At 43.3% G+C, this 19,770-nt stretch overlaps 1 protein-coding gene across 4 annotated transcripts in view; it reads right to left on the reverse strand.

The window, feature by feature from the left end:
* The window catches only part of LOC118377225 (LLGL scribble cell polarity complex component 2-like), a 35,968-nt gene extending 16,272 nt beyond the window's left edge, over nucleotides 1-19,696 (reverse strand). For 2 of the 4 annotated variants that reach the window (XM_052493131.1, XM_035764076.2), the window contains exons 1-5: nucleotides 19,401-19,696; nucleotides 5,474-5,590; nucleotides 4,859-4,956; nucleotides 4,196-4,277; nucleotides 2,701-2,816 (exon numbers count right to left, since the gene is read on the reverse strand). In XM_052493131.1, coding sequence (XP_052349091.1) covers nucleotides 2,701-2,816; nucleotides 4,196-4,277; nucleotides 4,859-4,956; nucleotides 5,474-5,548 — 371 coding nt within the window. In that variant the 5' untranslated portion in view covers nucleotides 5,549-5,590; nucleotides 19,401-19,696. Of the gene's footprint in view, nucleotides 1-2,700; nucleotides 2,817-4,195; nucleotides 4,278-4,858; nucleotides 4,957-5,473; nucleotides 5,591-13,714; nucleotides 13,847-14,521; nucleotides 14,844-19,400 lie in introns of those variants that run through there. The other 2 variants (XM_052493112.1, XM_052493120.1) reach the window with 2 other exon arrangements.
* Nucleotides 19,697-19,770: the final 74 nt, after the last annotated feature.

Below are 19,770 nucleotides of genomic sequence, written 5' to 3' on the forward strand. Positions count from 1 at the left end.
AGAGCCTTCACTACAGACCCGGGTTCGATCCTAGCTGTATCCCTTTATGGGTAGTGTGATGCGTAACATTTTTACTGGCAATCATTAATGGATGTTCCTTTTTGTCGGAATATAACAGGACATAATAATAAGGATATGAAATATGTCTGTTGATAGGCAGCGTGCAGGAGATGGACAAAGAACTGGTCTCCTCCCTCTTCATTTCCTCTAATATTTTAGAACAATCGGATCCAGAGAACTGTGCAGGTCGGGCTGACGTGCTTCTAGCCTCGGTTTCTTAATATGAGCGTGAATCTACAATATTGTGCTGTTATTATTTCTAATTTAATCTCATTATTTTGTCACTGATTTTCCCATGTTATTTGGTTAGTTCTCATAAAAAACACCATCAGATAGATAGATGCAATAGACATACGGGGCTTTGAACGTGTGAGTGAAGGGTGGCAGTATTGAATGATGTGATCATGGGACTGCCCATATTTCCCTCTGGCCTACGCCAAATCGGCAGCCACGGGTTTGCCTTAGGACGCAAAGGTGCGTCATGATTCAAGGAGATGGTCTGATGGTCTTATTGACAACAAACCTAGATTAAAAAAACACTTGATTCAACATGATGTTTTTCAATTTAAATTATTATCCAATTTAAATTATTATCCAAAATTCTTGCCACCAACAGAATGCTGTATATGCTTTCGGGAAGTATTCAGACCTCTTGACTTTCTCCACATTTTGTTACAGCCAGCCGTATTCTTTATCTACACAATCTACACACAATACCCCAATATTAAAAACAAAAAACAGAAATACCTTATTGACATAAGTATTCAGACCCTTTGCTATGAGACTTGAAATTAAGCTCAGGTGCATCCTGTTTCCATTGATCATCCTTGAGATTTGAATGAAATGTGAAAACAGGGGAGAAATAATCACGAGAGTGATACGGTGTTGTATTCTCAAGTCAACATTTAGTTCAATGAGAAAAGACCGCGAATTTCCCCAGGAATATGCGTGGAGACCAGAGCAATCGATCTCCGGCTCATTAGCTTAAGAGCATTTCGTAGATCACAGATTAACACTTTTAGGCACCACAAAATAAAGTAATCAATATAACGTTTACACATTACTCTCACAATTCGTACCCTTTGACAGATTTGAACTTTAACACAATTATATGAATGTTATCAATCTCTATCAACTAATACTGAATGCATCTTTTTAACCTTAGATGTTTTAAGATCCTCACATACTATGAACTTACTAATACTTTTCAATGTATAACAGGCTATGAATATGTCCTTTAACCTGTCACAAATGCACCTGTGGTAAATTCAATTGATTGGACATGATTTGGAAAGGCACACACCAGTCTATAAAAAGGTCCCACAGTTGACAGTGCATGTCAGAGCAAAAACCTAGCTATGATGTCAAAGGAATTGTCCGTAGAGCTTCAGGGACAAGTCTCTGAATGTCCAGAGCCTGGACTTTAACCCGATCGAACATCTCTGAAGAGACCCACAAATAGCTGTGAAGCAACACTCCCCCTCCAACCTGATAGAGCTTGAGGATCTGCAGACAAGAAATGGGAAAAACTCCCCAAATACAGGTGTGCCATGCTTGTAGCATCATACCCAAGAAGACCTGAAGCACCTTTGGCAGTGATTAAAGCCTCAAAGTACCGAGTAAAGGGTCTGAATCCTTAAGTAAATGTGATATGACCATTTATTTTTTTATACATTTGCAACAACAAAAAAATTCTGCTTTGTCATTACAGGGTATTTATTGTGTGTAGAATGATGAGAAAAAGAAGAAGAAAAACTTAATACACTTTAGAATAAGGCTGTAATGTAACAAAATGTGGAAAAAGTCAAAGGGTGTGAATATTTTGAGAATACCCTGTATATGGGGCATACAACAATCTCAGCTCTATAGATTTAGCTGATAAGAGACAGAATAACAATATTATTTATTCTGGTATTGCCCCTATGTAGCTTGTTTCTGGTCACAGGTTCAGGAATGGTATAATAAAAAAATATATAAAAAAATCTCTACATTCAATGAAAATTAACCTTACAAATAGCAGCGTCGGGCGATTTGGAAAGATTCAAGTCAATAATATAATAATACTGGTAGGAAAGGTTCTCATCTTTACCACAGTCTGTGGATACTATATGATTAAAAAGGCTCCAAACTCATGCTAAACATCAAGGAACAATTGAAATATATGGCACATGGACACCAAACGTGGTCTATGGTGAGAGGTGGGACGGGCTGAGAGGTGGGACGGGCTGAGAGGTGGGACGGGCTGAGAGGTGGGACGGGCTGAGAGGTGGGACGGGCTGAGAGGTGGGACGGGCTGAGGGGTGGGACGGGCTGAGAGGTGGGACGGGCTGAGAGGTGGGACTAAAGAGCCCATGTTCGGTTTAGTATTATTGTGCTGTGCTGTATATAAAAAGTAACACGAATGTAAAAATGGATGTAAATGTAGCAGAAAAGCATTAAACTAAAAAAAGGTGTCTCCTCCGAAGAGGTTGGGGTGGTAAATAGACTATTTAAGGTGCATACGTGTGTCATTGAACGTGTGCATGTCACCATTTTCAATCGAGTTCTGTGCCTCTCAGTGCATCTCTTACCATGGCGATCCAACGAGTGTGTGAGAGAAATCAAGTCAGGAAGTGGTGGGGTGTATGTCGTGCGTCTCACCCCGGTGGTCCAGTAAGTGTGAAGCGTCCTGTCTCCAGCAGCTCAGAGACTCCGTGGTGAGCTCGGAGGGTCCACATGTGGAGACTGTTGTCATCCAACAGAGTCACCATGGCAACCTATTCAACACAGACCAACCAGGGACGTTGGCCACAGCTTTACGACTGGCATTTCCAGCGATGTCAACAGGACCCGTAAATGGAGCACATAGCTAATCACATACAGGACCCGACAGGAACATTTTTATAGAACTTTAAAAAGTTAGGAGCACAACATACAATCTAGGAGCACCAGAATACCTGTGTAATTGACTGAGATACAGCTTAAAATCAGGCCTATATGAATTCTAGTTACTTTTGAAGCAAGTTGTGCTATAAAAGAAAGAAAAAAAGAAAAAGCTGAAATGTTGAAAGAAACCTGTCAATGGTACGAGTCATCTGTGGAATATCGGTTTCGTACATCAGTGCTACCTATTGACATGCATGACATTCTACACCGTCTCACGTTAGTGAGTGACGACATGCAAGAGATCAGTCATTCATACAGATGATCATTGATCTTCTAAAATAAGATATGCCCTTTCCTTTCTTTTTGTCTGTGATGCTTAGGTGTACTGGTAAAGTTACCAGGAAGTGAGCCAGCTAGCTATTGAGATAACACGACTGAACAAGGTGTAAACAAATGCCCGTGAATGATTTTGAAAAGAGCCGCGACGTGGTTTATGAACTGGGCCTAAGAACTTTTCGGTCCACCAGCCACTGTGGCCAATATATTTATTTGCAATAATAACAAAATAGAAAGTTCTCGGCTTTGTAAGCTTGTATTTCTGTGATTTCACCTAGTTTATCCTCCTTCAGGTTTTCACTCCAAATCATTCGATACAAAAGACATTTAAATAGAAAAACAACCAAATTGGATGTTCTAAGTCCACAACAATGCTTACAGTACAGCAGGAAAATACTTTAGGTCTGGGGAAGAACATATTTTTGGGAAGGGTATAGTTGCCCCATTAATTCAAAAGAATATGGCACCTAAAGAAAGTGGTGTTTGGCTGGTGGTGTTGCTGTACTGCATGTACAATAGCAGAGTTAGCAAAAACAAACTACCATCCGAATGAAACTAATCATCAGGATGTCATCTCATTCTGCCAGGTAAGCCTACTTGCTATTTGGAAGGTTTTCTGGGAAGGCCTTTAGAAATGACTGGCTGGCTACACTAAGTGGTAGACAGAGGGATTCCTGTGTCGTCTTCATGAAGTTACCAGAAATACAAACATCCCCGATGCCTTCGTTCATATTCTTTACATGTAAGACAATTACTATCTGGGAGATTTCTCTTCCTGGTCACACTGGTGCTCCTAAAATAAATCAGGACGCCGAGAAAGTTAGTTTTTTCAGTAACAGTTGTGAATAGAGCATGAGATGAGGGGTTGAAACAGCACTCTTCAGGCCTGTACAGTATGTGTGTGTGTATGTGTGTGTGTGGAGCAGCCACTCACCTGCTGTGGTAAGAAGTGGACCTGTGTGACGGCAGCGTTCTCATCATGTAGACCCATGAACTCTACACCTGGAGCCCCATAACTTACCTTGGGTTAAAGAACACACACACCTGAAGCATGCCCCCCCCACTCACCTGAAGCATGCCCCCCCCACTCCCCTGAAGCATTCATAGACTTACACACGTGTTTCTTTTACTACACTGTATTGAAAGGGTCCACATGCATCTACAGAAAGAGTTTGTCTGTTCTGTCGGTCTTATCTGGCTGCCCTGCCAACGGATAATATTACATTTATTCATAGGATTTGTTTTGTGTTAGAACCCAACAATGTGCCCCATTGTGTGAGTGGAGAGTTCTAATGATGGGTTATCGTAGGGAACGAAGGGGGAATAGCGTGCCGACTGGCTCCACACGGTCAATGAGCACGATTGTGTCAGATGAATCAACACGCACTAAAAACAGAGATACAGAAACACACACACAACTGTGCCTGTCTGGTAGTCAGGGCTGAGCAACAGCCTGGAAAAATAACTCCACACAAACCGCTACCCTCTGCTTCAGCTGAGACAAACTGGGTCAAAAATGTTGACGCTTAAATGTTGCACTCTTACACAGCCATCCAGCCAGCCAGCACTCTCCCTCTGAGTGTCTATTGAAGGATACAGTTTGATGGCGCCGGAGCGTGTGCCGATGGCCAGGAGCTGTAGGCTGGGACTGAAGACCAGAGCACTGGGCTGGTGGGGAAAACCATGCTCCACCGTCTATGGGGGAGGGGAAGAGAGAAATGGGCGAGAGGAGAGAAAAAAATGAGGGGGCGCAAGAAAGAGGAGAGAAAATTAAAGGGGGAGAGAGAGGAAAGCAAGGAGAGAGAGAAATCTATTGGGTGAAATACCATCACAGCAGAAAGATGTGACCTGTTGCCAGAGAAGAGCAACCACCATTTTATATACAAGCCATATTTATGTTTATTTATTTTCCCTTTTGTACTTCGTTAAAAGTGTATATATACATAATACGACAATAGAAATGTCTATTCCTTTAAAAACAAATTGTGAGTAATCTTTACTGGTTATTTAGGATTGTTTATTTCACTTTTGTTTATGATTTATTTCACTTGCTTTGGCAATGTTAACAAATGTTTCCCATGTAAATAAAGCCCCTTGAATCGAGAGAAGTTATAGAAACTGGCAGGACAAATCAACTGACAATTGTCTGGAATTGGGACCATAATCTTATTGTAGAGATTGGAGATCAGATTGACTCTGTTCCAGCTCTTACCTTGTTGAACCCATAGAGCTCCTGTTTGATCCGATCTCTGTGGGACTCCTGTCCATGTCTCCTAAACCTCTTCATTCTCACTGGAATCTGAGGAGCACAGGCCCAACCACTACACCTCTACAGAGGGAGAGAGGGACGGAGGGGAGAGGGACAGAGATTAAGGAGGTATACAGGGAAGTATAATAGCCTAGCAGAAGAGTCTCCACTCCCTATCTGAGGAACGTGGACGAGAGATAAAGAGAACATAAAACTTCCTGGAGAAAAAAAAAAAAAAAAACTAATTAAGGAAACAGAAACGAGGAAGTGAACACTAACAACTGGGGCAGAAAACTAAACAGGGGCTCCTGGAAAAACATGGCTCAGGTGGTGTGTGTCTGACACTGACAGACGAGAGAAAGGGGTTCCACAGGCGGAGCATGGCCTACTCTCCTGATGTCTCTGTGGGTCTCACACACACTGCCTGAGGGGGAAGGGCTAGACACAGACAAGAGCTAGGGGTCAGGGAGAGACCATTGTTCTCCAACACACAGACGTTGACAAAAACACCTGTCACTCAGACAAGAGGTTTCATCAGATAGAAAGAGGGAAAAGGGGAAAGAGTCATTATTTTCTTTATGAATAACATTTGCAGAACGTTTAGGGCGTAACGAACCATGACCCGATCACACAACCCTTTGAAAGCAAAACTCCTGTAGACAGTTTAAAACCGCTGGATCTCATTGTACCAGGAAGAGGAAGGAAGAGTATTGACAGCTTTCTCTTAATCTCTTCACATACCACTACATTTCCTAAGCCACATCGCGTGAGGGAGAAAGGCTATACTCACAGGTTGGTTTGATCATACTTCAGAGGTCTAATGTCTTCTTCTAGTGGTCTGACTGAACTCAACCCAGTGGTCTAAGGCTCAGAGAGTAGTGGTCTGACTGAACTCAACCCAGTGGTCTAAGGCTCAGAGAGTAGTAGTCTGACTGAACTCAACCCAGTGGTCTAAGGCTCAGAGAGTAGTGGTCTGACTGAACTCAACCCAGTGGTCTAAGGCTCAGAGAGTAGTGGTCTGACTGAACTCCAACTCAAAGCTGTCTCCCTGGGTGACAACAAGAATGTCCCCCTCAAAATACCCACAAAAACCCTACACAAAACAGGCTAGTGTTTCAGGTCTGTGTGATGATTAAGTTTAAAATTTAAATAATGGGAAAACTAGATTCATAAAAGTGACAAATGATAATGTTGTAGGCCGGGATTAAAGTTATTTTTCCGTCTTGGCCGACTCATTCGTCTCGTTGAGTCGAGACAGACATACTTTTGTTATTATTAACACCCTGATATCAGCTGCAGAACGATGTTAGTCATTAGGCGTGTGAGGGATTATGGGATAGCGGAGGCCTGACTCACTCCCTCACTAAGTAAACTTCCTCATTTGGATCCTGCAGACGCAGTGGGATGAAGAAGTGGTGCATTTGGGGAGGGTAGGCTAAACTGAGCCGAGATCTGCATCAAAGAAATAGCATCGGCTACATCGATTTATTTGAATAGAAGAGAGGCGATGCTTTAACACAGTCACTCTTTAACATGGAGTGATTATGATTCTAGTTCTACCGGCTATTCTGTTCCTCTGTGTTCTCCAGTAGAGCAGCAGGGAAGGAGGATCTCCTAAAGTAGGTTGGGTGGAAAAGCAGGACCTTGGTTTCAGCATATGACGACCACCTTGGTCAGTCGACCCCCTATAGCGGTGCTTAGGCTGATGCCAACAGACTCTAGGGAGGACATACCCTACATTACCAGAAGAAACACTTGCCGACTACATGGTGAATAACTTTAGGCTTTCAACCAGTGTGACAGCAAGGCCTACCCAGTAATTAAACACTATGCTCCCGTTGGAGCAGAGCAGTCGGTGCCGTTTAAGATGAGGGAGGACCATTCTTATTTTTATGACAATGGCAGCATATGACAGCATTCATTTAACGTTAATAGGTTCAGGCTACTACATGATACTAGATTTTCCCTATACCCACGATGAGGTTGCTACAACCTAGCCTAAAAATGAGTTAGCCTAAGTTCACAATCTAGGAGCACACAGGTCGAGAGTCAACTACTCAGCACATTTATGCAGTGCTAGCTAGCTGTAGCTTATGCTATCAGTACCAGATTCATTCTCTGATCCTTTGATTGGGTGAACAACATGTCAGTTCATGTTGAAAGAGCTGTGATAGGTTGGAGGACGTCTTTCGAAAGTTGTCATAATTACTGTACAAGTCTAGGGAAGGGGTGTGTATTGAAGTCAATGTACCCAGAGGACAGAAGCTAGCTGTCCTCCAGCTACACCATGGGGATACCCTATAGAGTGCTGTTGAGGCTACTGTAGACCACTGCAAAACAGTGTGTTGAGTATAGTTTTGTCTAAAAGGAATTGCTTTCAAACATTTCCCTATTGTTATGAAATTCACTGAGGACGAGTCCTCCCCTTCCTCCTCTGATGAGCGTCCATTGGAACAGAGTAGTGTTCAGAACGGTCAATTCTGCCTCTTTCTCTCGCAGCTTTTCTTTCAGAGTACAGTAGGGTGGGAAAATGTGGCAAACTGAAAATGAGTGACTTATTCAAGGCTACAGTATAGATACAGAAATCATGTGCACGTAAGTCACACGTGACATATCCCAACAGACCTAGCCTACATTTCCACTCATATCACTGTAGACAGTACTCTGGCAGTTAGGGGGAAGTATCTGTTCGTTACAAGGTCAGGGCCAGAAACTAAGTAGGAAACATCCCCATTGGTGGACAACAGAGCCATTCTATTAGACTAACAGTGAAATCAGGTGTGTATTTTCCCATGAATTCCTGATGGACAGTGCAAATGGAATTCGGTTAAGAAATAGGTACACAGACAGGCGTGTCACATCGTCACACACAGAGCAACACTGTCAGTGCTGCTAAGCATTTAGTCACTATTTGATTGGTGTCATCAGAAATGACATCATCAGCATTGTAGAAGAGCAAGGCAGGGTTCTCCAGAGGGGGGGGGGGGGGCTTAGTGTTGTAGAAAAACAAGGCAGGGTTCTCCAAAGGGGGGAGCTTAGTGTTTTAGCTGGCCTCTGCCCAGTACCCTGCCCTGAACCTTAGTGTTCTAGCCAGCTACCAGCTGGTACTCTGCCCTGAACCTTAGTGTTGTAGCCAGCTACCAGCTGGTACTCTACCCTGAACCTTAGTGTTGTAGCCAGCTACCAGCTGGTACTCTGCCCTGAACCTTAGTGTTGTAGCCAGCTACCAGCTGGTACTCTGCCCTGAACCTTAGTGTTGTAGCCAGCTACCAGCTGGTACTCTGCCCTGAACCTTAGTGTTGTAGCCAGCTACCAGCTGGTACTCTGCCCTGAACCTTAGTGTTGTAGCCAGCTACCAGCTGGTACTCTGCCCTGAACCTTAGTGTTGTAGCCAGCTACCAGCTGGTACTCTGCCCTGAACCTTAGTGTTGTAGCCAGCTACCAGCTGGTACTCTGCCCTGAACCTTAGTGTTGTAGCCAGCTACCAGCTGGTACTCTGCCCTGAACCTTAGTGTTGTAGCCAGCTACCAGCTGGTACTCTGCCCTGAACCTTAGTGTTGTAGCCAGCTACCAGCTGGTACTCTGCCCTGAACCTTAGTGTTGTAGCCAGCTACCAGCTGGTACTCTGCCCTGAACCTTAGTGTTGCCAGCTACCAGCTGGTACTCTGCCCTGAACCTTAGTGTTGTAGCCAGCTACCAGCTGGTACTCTGCCCTGAACCTTAGTGTTGTGCTCTGCCTGAACCTTAGTGTTCTAGCCAGCTACCAGCTGGTACTCTGCCCTGAACCTTAGTGTTCTAGCCAGCTACCAGCTGGTACTCTGCCCTGAACCTTAGTGTTCTAGCCAGCTACCAGCTGGTACTCTGCCCTGAACCTTAGTGTTCTAGCCAGCTACCAGCTGGTACTCTGCCCTGAACCTTAGTGTTCTAGCCAGCTACCAGCTGGTACTCTGCCCTGAACCTTAGTGTTCTAGCCAGCTACCAGCTGGTACTCTGCCCTGAACCTTAGTGTTCTAGCCAGCTACCAGCTGGTACTCTGCCCTGAACCTTAGTGTTCTAGCCAGCTACCAGCTGGTACCCTGCCCTGAACCTTAGTGTTCTAGCCAGCTACCAGCTGGTACTCTGCCCTGAACCTTAGTGTTCTAGCCAGCTACCAGCTGGTACTCTGCCCTGAACCTTAGTGTTCTAGCCAGCTACCAGCTGGTACTCTGCCCTGCACCTTAGAGACTACTTTGCCCTATGCACATAGTTATTGAACACTGGTCACTTGTTTACATACCATTTCACCCAATGTACTTGTATATACTGTATTCTAGTCATGGCTCATCCTATGTAAACTTATTTTTGTATTGTGTGGTTACCGTTTATTTACTGCACTGTTGGAGCTTGAAACTATTATTGTGTTGCACCGACAACATTTGCAAATGTGTACGTGACCAATAAACTTCCATAATAAATTCACACCAATGTCAATAAAGCTCCAGTCTTGAACATCCTTGACCAACAATGAGAGAGCGGTGGTGTTTTAAATAGCGACTGTCCCTAACAAGCAACGTTTTGAAAACAGCCTGGGGGCATCGATAAGAGTCAGAAAATATTATTTGAGCCACAATTTACTACAAAGTGTAAATAGTATAATTGGTCAGTCTCTCCCCCATTAAAAATAATAGTATATATTTTTTTTTAAATGGTGATTTGCGAGATTAGAAAATAATAATAATTGTGTCACGGAATGAAGGGTACCGCAATAGTTTTCCTTGTGTTGGGTTTATTTCAAACCTGCCCACAGCTGGCAGCACGGAAATCACCAGAAATTTAGAGTGCAGCTGCACGCGACCTGATCGTAATACCCATGGCCAAGTTGGTTTGACATTCAATATCTATGGGGCTCATTAGGGACCATCGGTAAATTACACAATGTACATGAGACAATTTGGGGAATTTCTTTTAAAATACCTAAACGGACCGTAAATGAACTCACTACAAACCATCACCCTCATGAACTTAAGGAAATCCCAAATATCATGAATATATTGGAACTAGTGGATATAGGGAGGCTTAAATATCCTGACCTAGTTGAATATACAGTCGTGGCCAAAATGATTGGCACCCTTGCAGTTTTCAAATAATGCACCATTTCTTCCATAAGTCTATTGAAATTAAAACATATTTTGGTATCCACATATGCATGTCTTCGGTATGCAGTTGAACTAAAAAAGAAATCAGAATAATTGACTAAATAATTTACTAGCTTAGCTAATTCCACAAAGAAATCCTAAAATGGTCCAGAACAATATTATTGGCACCTTCGAGGTGAGAATTACATGAGAATTACATTTCAAGCAGGTGATTCTCATTTACTTTGGAATTGAACTCACCGGTGGTAAGTTGCAGGAGCCTGCAATATAAAAATCACTCATTAAACCAGTCTGAAAAGGGAAAAGAACTTTCTCCTGTTTTGTGTCACTGTGTGTACCGCAATGAGCATGGAGAGAATTCTCAAGTTATCTGAATAGGTCAGACTCAAGAGTGTCCATGCTTGGTACAATCTCAAGGCTACAAGTCCATCTCCAGAGACCTTGGTGTTCCTGTTTCCACCGTACGTAATGTTATCAACATGTTTAAGGCCCATGCCACTGTAGCCAACTTCACTGGACGTGGCCCAAAGAGAAAACCTGATGGAAGACTGCAGTGAAGGATTGTTTGAATGGAGAAAACACCTCAGTCAACTGCCACGCAGATTCAAGCTGACCTTCAGAAACAAGGTACAACAGTTTCAAATTGTACCATCGCCAACTTAATGAAATGGGGTTATATGGTAGAAGGACCCCACAGTCAAACATGGAGGTTCAGTGATGCTTTACTGCCTCTGACACTGGGTTTGAACATGTGCATGGCATCATGAAATCAGGAGAATACCAAGGCATTTTGGAGCGCAATGTCGCACCCAGTGTCAGAAAGCTGGGTCTCCGACGAAGGTCATGGGTCTTCCAGCAGGACAATGACCCCAAACACACTTCAAAAAGCACCCAGGAATGGATCAAGACAAAACACTGGACTGTTCAGCAGAGTCCAGATCTAAATCCCATTGAAAACCTGTGGAGAGATCTGAAAACAGCAGTTGGGAGAAGGCACCCTTCAAGAGCAGAAGAGGAGCGGGCCAAAGTGCCAGTACAGGGGTGCAGGAAGTTCATTGATGGCTATAGGAAGCACTTGATTGCAGTTATTTTGACCAAAGCCTGTGCTACCAAATATTAAGTCTAGGGTGTCAATGTAGTCAATGCTATGTTTATTTTCTGATTTAAATGGACATATTAAGTGCTGAATCCCAAAAAAATATTCTGTAATATTAACAGCGAAATAAAGATTGGCGGAGACCAAAAACATTGTTGAAATTGCAACTTATTTTTAGGGAAAAATTGTGAGTTACTTGAAAAAAGCAATACATATTTTTGGCCACGACTGTACATTTACATTACATTTAAGTCATTTAGCAGACGCTCTTATCCAGAGCGACTTACAAATTGGTGCATTCACCTTAAGACATCCAGTGGAACAGTCACTTTACAATAGTGCATCTAAATCTTAAAAGGGGGGTGAGAAGGATTACTTATCCTATCCTAGGTATTCCTTAAAGAGGTGGGGTTTCAGGTGTCTCCGGAAGGTGGAGGCGGAGGCTCAATTAAGCTAGTCATCTTGACTACTTTTAGCTAATTCTCGCTGGCACCAAAAGTTTAAAAAGTGTTGATAGGGGAGATTATCAGATATTGGAGGCACCTTAAACTTTAGTGTTGTGATTAAAATAAAAAAGCTAAATGCATAGTGCATATAATATTAAAAATAAAAAGGTATTGTTGGATATTATTCATCCTTTTTTTCTTCCACCTGGACGATACATTGGAGAAATATCTGGGAAACCATGCATGGTATTCATAGCTGGCTTTGAAAAGGCTTTTGATAAAGTAGGTCTGGAATTTATATACTAATGCCTGGAATATTTCAATTGGAGAATTTGTACAATGGGTTCAAGTTAAGTATAGTAACCCTAGGTGTAAACTAATAAATAATGGCTACTTCTCAGAAAGTATTACTGTCAAAAGGAGTAAAACGAGGTTGTCCACTATCGGCATATCTATTTATTAGGGCCATCAAAATGTTAGCTATTAAAAAATCTGATCCAACAATAATATCAAAAGGGCTAGAAATCCTAGTCTTAACTAGTTATCCAGAAGGGTGGGTGACTGTATTTTCAAACGCTTGCCACGTGTGAACACACCCACATTAAACCACCCTCCAAAGACAACTCAGTTGGCTTCAGTCATGGCCGCTGTACTTAATGACCAAGCCCAAAAACCGAGGCCAAATCAGGAAGTTCAGCCCCTCTTTAAGAAAGAGTAGGGGCTATCTATATGCAGGTGATATGGCTGTATATTATCACTCTTTGGGTTGGGCAGTATGCATATTTTCATATCGGAGCAGCATGTGTAGTCTTCAGTCACTAGGGCAACGGGCCTTATCTGCTTGGAGAAGATGGGGGGGGGGAAGCAGACAGGCGGAGAACAGAGAGGAAAAAACAAGATCAAGATAGTGGCAGCTGCACAGACAAGTCATCCAAAGGGCTTTGAACTTCTCAAACACGGCAGAAAGCCAACAATATGATGCCCCGTCATCTTATTAATTCATCCGCTTACTTAGATAACGCAGATTTCTGCATTTTCCCACGCAGGAAACAAAGAACGTAATAGAAATATCTTGCAGCGTTTTATAAACGTACATCTAAAATGGTTCGTATGCTAATTTCTGCTCGGCCTCTGACTCATTTTGTGCTTCAGTTTCACTTCACTCGGATGACAATTAACGAACAGGCAATCTAACAGTAGACAGTGCTGCCCGATGTGTAGCTACTTTTCTCTTGGTGTAGCCAAGACCCAAGTTTAACTTGAAGCAACACTATAGGAAATATAGTTCACTACATTCCTTCTATGGCAAACATAATACGATGGGAATGCATCGTTTTTGAAAAACATTCCTTGCTTTTTCATTTACTTGTGTGGCTGCTAGCCAAAGTGTCGCACTTCTGTTAACTGATGAATTATGCTGTTTTCTGTGGGGAAACTAGTTGGACGTCCATGATCACGCTATTGAAGCAAAATAAATAATCTTTACTTTCAATTTAAATGTGACTCATTAATACACAGCTGGACTCACCTGCTCCTGCTTTCTCCCGTTGTGCCATTTACAAACACCTGACTGGCTCAACTTCAAATAAAGCGACAGGTGAAATGAAGAACGCCATCTGCTTTCTCTCCTAACATATTGCGCAGGATGACTGCAGGTATTTACTTAAAGTAACAACAAATATTCAAATGTACTGAAAAACGTCAAATAAATTGATTCAATGGTACTGAATACCACGGTATACACGGTACACCGCCCAAGACTAATGACTAAGACAAAATTAATATTAAATTATTCTGAAATACCTGGTTACGGGGAAATCACACCCATTCTTGGTTAGTTCGCAACCCCTCAAAACGTGACATCATCACATTCCCAGCATTCTATCAACTTGAACCATCAGACAGGTGAGAGAGATGTCAGAGGGAGAAAAAGAAAATACACACAAACATGTCTGGACAGGGCACCAACACTGCCCGTAAACTAGGCTAAACAACATACTACTACTAAAGCCCCGTCTTGAAAACAACATAGCTGGCATTCTGCTTCAGACCAAGATGCCAGGAAATGCCTGCCACCTTAAATTTTCTACTTATATTCTTATGCAATCGCCAGCTATGTCAGGGCTTTAAATTTAAAATACACTACTAATAAGTTACTTCCATGGAACAGGCTCATGAGTCAAAACAAGTTGATCAACCCAGAAGAGGGAAATTATGTCCGTTGTTTTAAGTGTGGCTAGAAAACTCAAATGAGCCTACTTTGCTCTCCCTCTCACACACATATACAACCTGTCTGACAAGTGCAGGAATCAACAATACAGTCGAGGTGAATTACCTGTGTTGGCAAGAAAACACCTCTCCCGTCCTCCTCCCAATCCCTTCCCTCGCTCACAGCATAAAGGAGGTGCTCTCCCTCAGTGTCAGTTACCCTCTCCTGATCCCTCTTCTAAGAAAGAGGGGGGCTTTTAGAGTCTGACTGACCCATATAAAAATGTGGTCACGCTTCCTGGTGAATTTGCAAATAGACTCTAAACCGTCGGCCTAAGAAGCCAGAAGAGCGGAACGTTTAGTCGGCCTGCACGAGCATTACATCCAAACATCAGAGAGAGAAACGGAAGGCTGTGTAAAGCTAGTACAGTCTGAACCATAGTCCCTCATTGCGGGTCTATTCTTAGTGATGACTCGACTCCCACTCACTCACTCACTTCACAGTCAGCATGAACTGATGTGGCCTGCATGTTCCAATACTGTAGAAACCTATTGCCTTGGTTGAGGTTGTGTCGGCCTAAATCACTGATCTGACGAGGTTGAATAGGTGAAACCGACAACAACTCGACGAGAACCTTTATTTCACGGGTAACTGGATCAAGGAACGACGCGTTCACTGGGACTCGCAGTACCACAGCAGTGAGAGGCTGCTCTTCTCACCGTGTCAGTCTAAGGACAGAAACAAGATAGTGTCTGGGTGTGGTCGGCAGGATGTCAGACAGCGCCGCTCAACCCCTCTTTCCGGTAATCACAATTCACAAATTGGCCATGTTGGGGTATGGTGACGCTGCTACTAGCTGTATAATTGCTCATAACACACTGAGTGCACACAGACATCATCATCCCCTTGAGGGATGTTTGATGGTGGTATGATGCATCAAGAGAAGCGTTTAACAGACTGGGTAGCGTAGGGCCTACAGAGTCTTGACTATAGACAGAGGAATTACAGTCCTCCCAACCACCTGCAAGGGAATATACGCTACCTTGTCTAGTTGCTCATCTTTTACAGTTGGCCTACTTTCTGACGCTTTAGTTCGCTACCTAGAATGGCAGCTAGAGGCTTTAGTAAAACAAGGGAGGTATGTTCACAGCGACTCTGCTTCCTCTCACGTCTCACTGGCTAACCACAGACAACTTCTCCTGCGAGCTAAACGGTTCCACATTGGCAAACAGGAGTCGGCCTAACTTGGACAGTCTACGGCATGTGGGCTTAACGAGCCACCGACAGGACACAGTTTAGTAAGGGAGTGTGCCTAGGCCACTCGACACAGGCTTGATAGGGTCATGTTTTAGCTTGTAAACCTATGAGGGCCTGTGTTGCCCTTGTACAGTTGAGGAAGCTTAGGTTGAAAGTTAGACAGGTGAGATGTGGAGAGTTTGTTTGGAGAATGAAAGTGGTCACTGGTTAGTCAGTTGATCATTGTTTTGTAAACTTCCTGTATCTGTCCATCATTGTATGCTTTCCTGTCATTCAACACTTGGCTAAGTAGTAAGCGCCCTTATCATGGTCTATCGAGCTACTCTAATGAAAACAAACAGCCATAGAGATTCCATCTCTACGTTTCCTTGGCTTTCCTTATCAAGACTGATCTACAATTTTGTGACAGGCGGTTGTTTTGATTGGAGAGTAAGCCTCGTTTCAGGTCGAAGTTTATCATGTCCCAACAGCTGTGGTATGCTGGGAACAAAGGGGTGTTGTTTGGCTAGCACAGCTGCAGGTGGGAATGAAGGAGTGGGCAGTGCCAGTGGACTGTCTGTCCTTGTCTTTTTTTCTCCATGCATAGAAACCTATAGAAGCCAAATTCTTTAGATTGTGGGGGGCAATTGAGCAAGGTGAGGTACACCATGTCGTAGTGGTAGGAATACACTGGCATGTCCAAAGGAACAGCAAGCTTGACTCATTGGGTAAATAGAAAATGAGTGCAAATTAATTACTGCATATTTCCATAGGTTTAATGGAACTGCAAACAGATGACAGACAGTTGACAGACTGACTCACTGTCCCATGAATACAATCTTATTCACTGTTACCAGAGCCAAGAATAAAGTGACGGTTATGTTTGACCCAAAACAGTCCTATGCTATGGACATTGGTCCCGAGGGCAAGATTGATGTAATTTTGGTCATTAATTAATCCAAACCGGTCAAACTGGTGCAACAAACTATTAACCCCAACTCCACGCCCCCTCCCCTCCCAAAACAGACAATTACTCATGGATGGAAACCCTACTCTACCGTCGTCTCAAAACTCTCTCAACCTGCGAGCCGGAGAGACGCGCCTTAGTCCCTACCAACTCCAACTCTTTCCTTAAAATACATTTTAAAAAACAAGATCAGCTTTAAAAATATATGTCAGTTTCTCCCCCATGGAGATACAAAATCAGTTATTAGCATAATTTCTTGTTACTTTTTAAACTAGATTCATATCATACATCGTAAGCTACATCACATTCACATATACAGTACCAGTCAAAAGTGGACACCACCTCATTCAAGGGGTTTTTATTTGTACTATTTTCTACATTGTAAAATAATAGTGAAGACATGAAAACTATGAAATAGCACATATGGAATCACAAAAAAAGTGTTCATATCATATATAATCATATATAAAATAGCCCTAACACAGCCTGGAAGTGTGTTGGTTGGTCATTGTCCTGTTGAAACACAGATGACAGTCCCACTAAACACAAACCAGATGGGATGGCATGTGACTGTGGGAGCAATGCTGGTTAAGTGTGCCTTTAAATTCTAAATAATTCACTGACAGCGTCAACAGCAAAGCACCATCACACCTCCTCCTCCATGCTACACGGTGGGAACCACGCATTCGGAGATCATCCGTTCACCTACTCGGCATCTCACAAAAGACACGGCGGTTGAAACCCAAAATCTCAAATTTGGACTCATCAGAGCAAAGGACAGATGAACACTGGTCTAATGTCCATTGCTTATGTTTCTTGGCCCAAGCAAGTCTCTTCTTATTGGTGTCCTTTAGTAGTGGTTTCTTTGCAGCAATTCGACCATGAAGGCCTGTTTCACGGAGTCTCCTCTGAACAGTTGATGTTCAGATGTCTGTTACTTGAACTCGGTGAAGCATTTATTTTGGCTGCAATCTGAGGTGCAGTTAACTCTAATTAACTTGTCCTCTGCAGCAGAGATAACTCGGTCTTCCTTTCCTGTGGTGGTCCTCATGAGAGACAGTTTCATCATAGCTCTGGATGGTTTTTGCAACTGCATTAGAGGAAATTTTCAAAATTCGGCCTGGATTACAGTCAGCGTTCCAATTCATTCCAAAGGTGTTCGATGGGTTTGAGGTCATGGCTCTGTGCAGGCTAATCAAGTTCTTCCACACCGATTTCGGTGATCCCTTTCTGTATGGACCTCACTTTGTGCATGGGGGCACTGTCATGCGGAAACAGGAAATGGCCTTCCCCAAACTGTTGCCACAAAGTTGAAAGCACAGAATCATCTAGAATGTCATTGCATGCTGTAGCGTTAAGATTTTCCTTCACTGGAGCTAAAGGGCCTAGCCCGAACCATGAAAAACAGCCCCAAACCATTATTCCTCCTCCAAACTTTACAGTTGGCACTATGCAGTCGGGCAGGTAGGGTTCTCCTGGCTTCTGCAAAACCCAGAGTTGTCCGTTGGAATGCCAGATAGTGAAGTGCAATTCGTCACCCAAGAGAAGGCATTTCTACGGAGTCCAAATGGCAGTGAGCTTAACACCACTCCAACTGACATTTGGCATGGTGATCTCAGGCTTGTGTGCGGCTGCTCAGCCATGGAAACCCCATTTCATGAAGATCCTGCTGAACAATTATTGTGCTGATGTTGCTTCTAGAGGCAGTTTGGAACTTGGTTGTGAGTGTTGCAACCGAGGACAGACAATATTTACACACCACAGCACTCGGTGGTCCCGTTCTGTGAGTTTGTGTGGCCTACCACTTCACAGCTGAGTTGTTCTTGCTCCAAGATATGTCCACTTCACAATAACAGTGCTTACAGTTGAAAGGGGCAGCTCTAGCAGGGCAGAACTTTGACAAACTGACTTGTTGCAAAGGTGGCATCCTATGGCAGTGTCACATTGAAAGTCACAGCTCTTCAGTAAGGCCATTCTACTGCCAATGTTTGTATATTGAGATTTCAAGGATGTGTGCTTGATTGTATACACCTGTCAGCAACGGGTGTGGCTGAAAAAGACGAATCCACTACTTTGAAGGGGTGTCCACATACTTGTTTGTATGTGTATATATAGCTATATATTAAATCAAAAGTCAAGACCTTCCCATCAGCAAGCTGACTAAAAACGTGAATTGTTTGTGATGACCATGGAGTTTGTTTAGTTATTTCAACTGGCGAATTAAACTCAAAAGGCACGATTTAGTCCATCGTAAACCGTGGGGTTGAGTGTACTCGGCTAAGAACTAGTTATTTCACCAACTTGTGCAGCAAATAAGTTAGCTGGCCAATTTGCTAGTTAGCCAAAAGCTGCTTGTTTCAGTCCCTTGTATAGAAAAGTACAAATTGTATTATTATCATCATCATCATATGCTTTTAAGGTTTTACCACAGACCCTTTCTCTCCTGGACGTTGAATGGAATGAATGGCTTGGCAGCGGATAACCAACAACACTGTCGAGCTAACCTAGTTAAAGTTAGTTAGCCAGCTAGTTAACCATTTATCCCAAGATGATAGCTGGCAAATCAAGAGTTACCTAGTAGCTAGCTAGTTTAACCAGCTAGTTAGCATGTACCCGTGTTATCCCCGAGTCCCTTAGCAACAATACATACGTTGACTCAAAACAGTAGCTGGAAATTCATCTAGCCAAATCATAATTTGATAACATAACTAGCTGTCTAGGTTGTTATTTGGCTAGCTAACGACAGCCTACAGCACCTGTAGAAGCGACACTCCTCTTTTGCTCGGGCCCTTTAAAACTCACCTTACTCTGAACCGTGTCCACTACGCTTTCAGCCGCTAATTCACACCGCTTGGTCGGCGTCCAGTTCTGCCACGTCTCAACTTCCCTAACCAATATAACATCGAATCGAGTCCCAAAGCACGTCGTCGGCTTGTCTTGAAATGCGTTAAGTCGGATCCTGTGTTCGTTTGGTAGCTATTCCACTTTTCTTTCCTTTGCCCAGCCAAGGCAGCCTCGATGTTTCCTGATGATGCCCCTGACCCACAGAGCGACTTGACTGGCTAGCCTCGTCTGAGTAACTCCTCCTTTCACCTCCCCTTCCGGGATACGAATCAGCAGGGGAGGGGAGGGAGGGGGGGGCATGAGCAAAGAAATGGGTTTGGCTCCAAAT

The sequence above is a fragment of the Oncorhynchus keta genome, chromosome 3 (assembly GCF_023373465.1).
Source record: "Oncorhynchus keta strain PuntledgeMale-10-30-2019 chromosome 3, Oket_V2, whole genome shotgun sequence".
Lineage (NCBI taxonomy): Eukaryota > Metazoa > Chordata > Actinopteri > Salmoniformes > Salmonidae > Oncorhynchus > Oncorhynchus keta.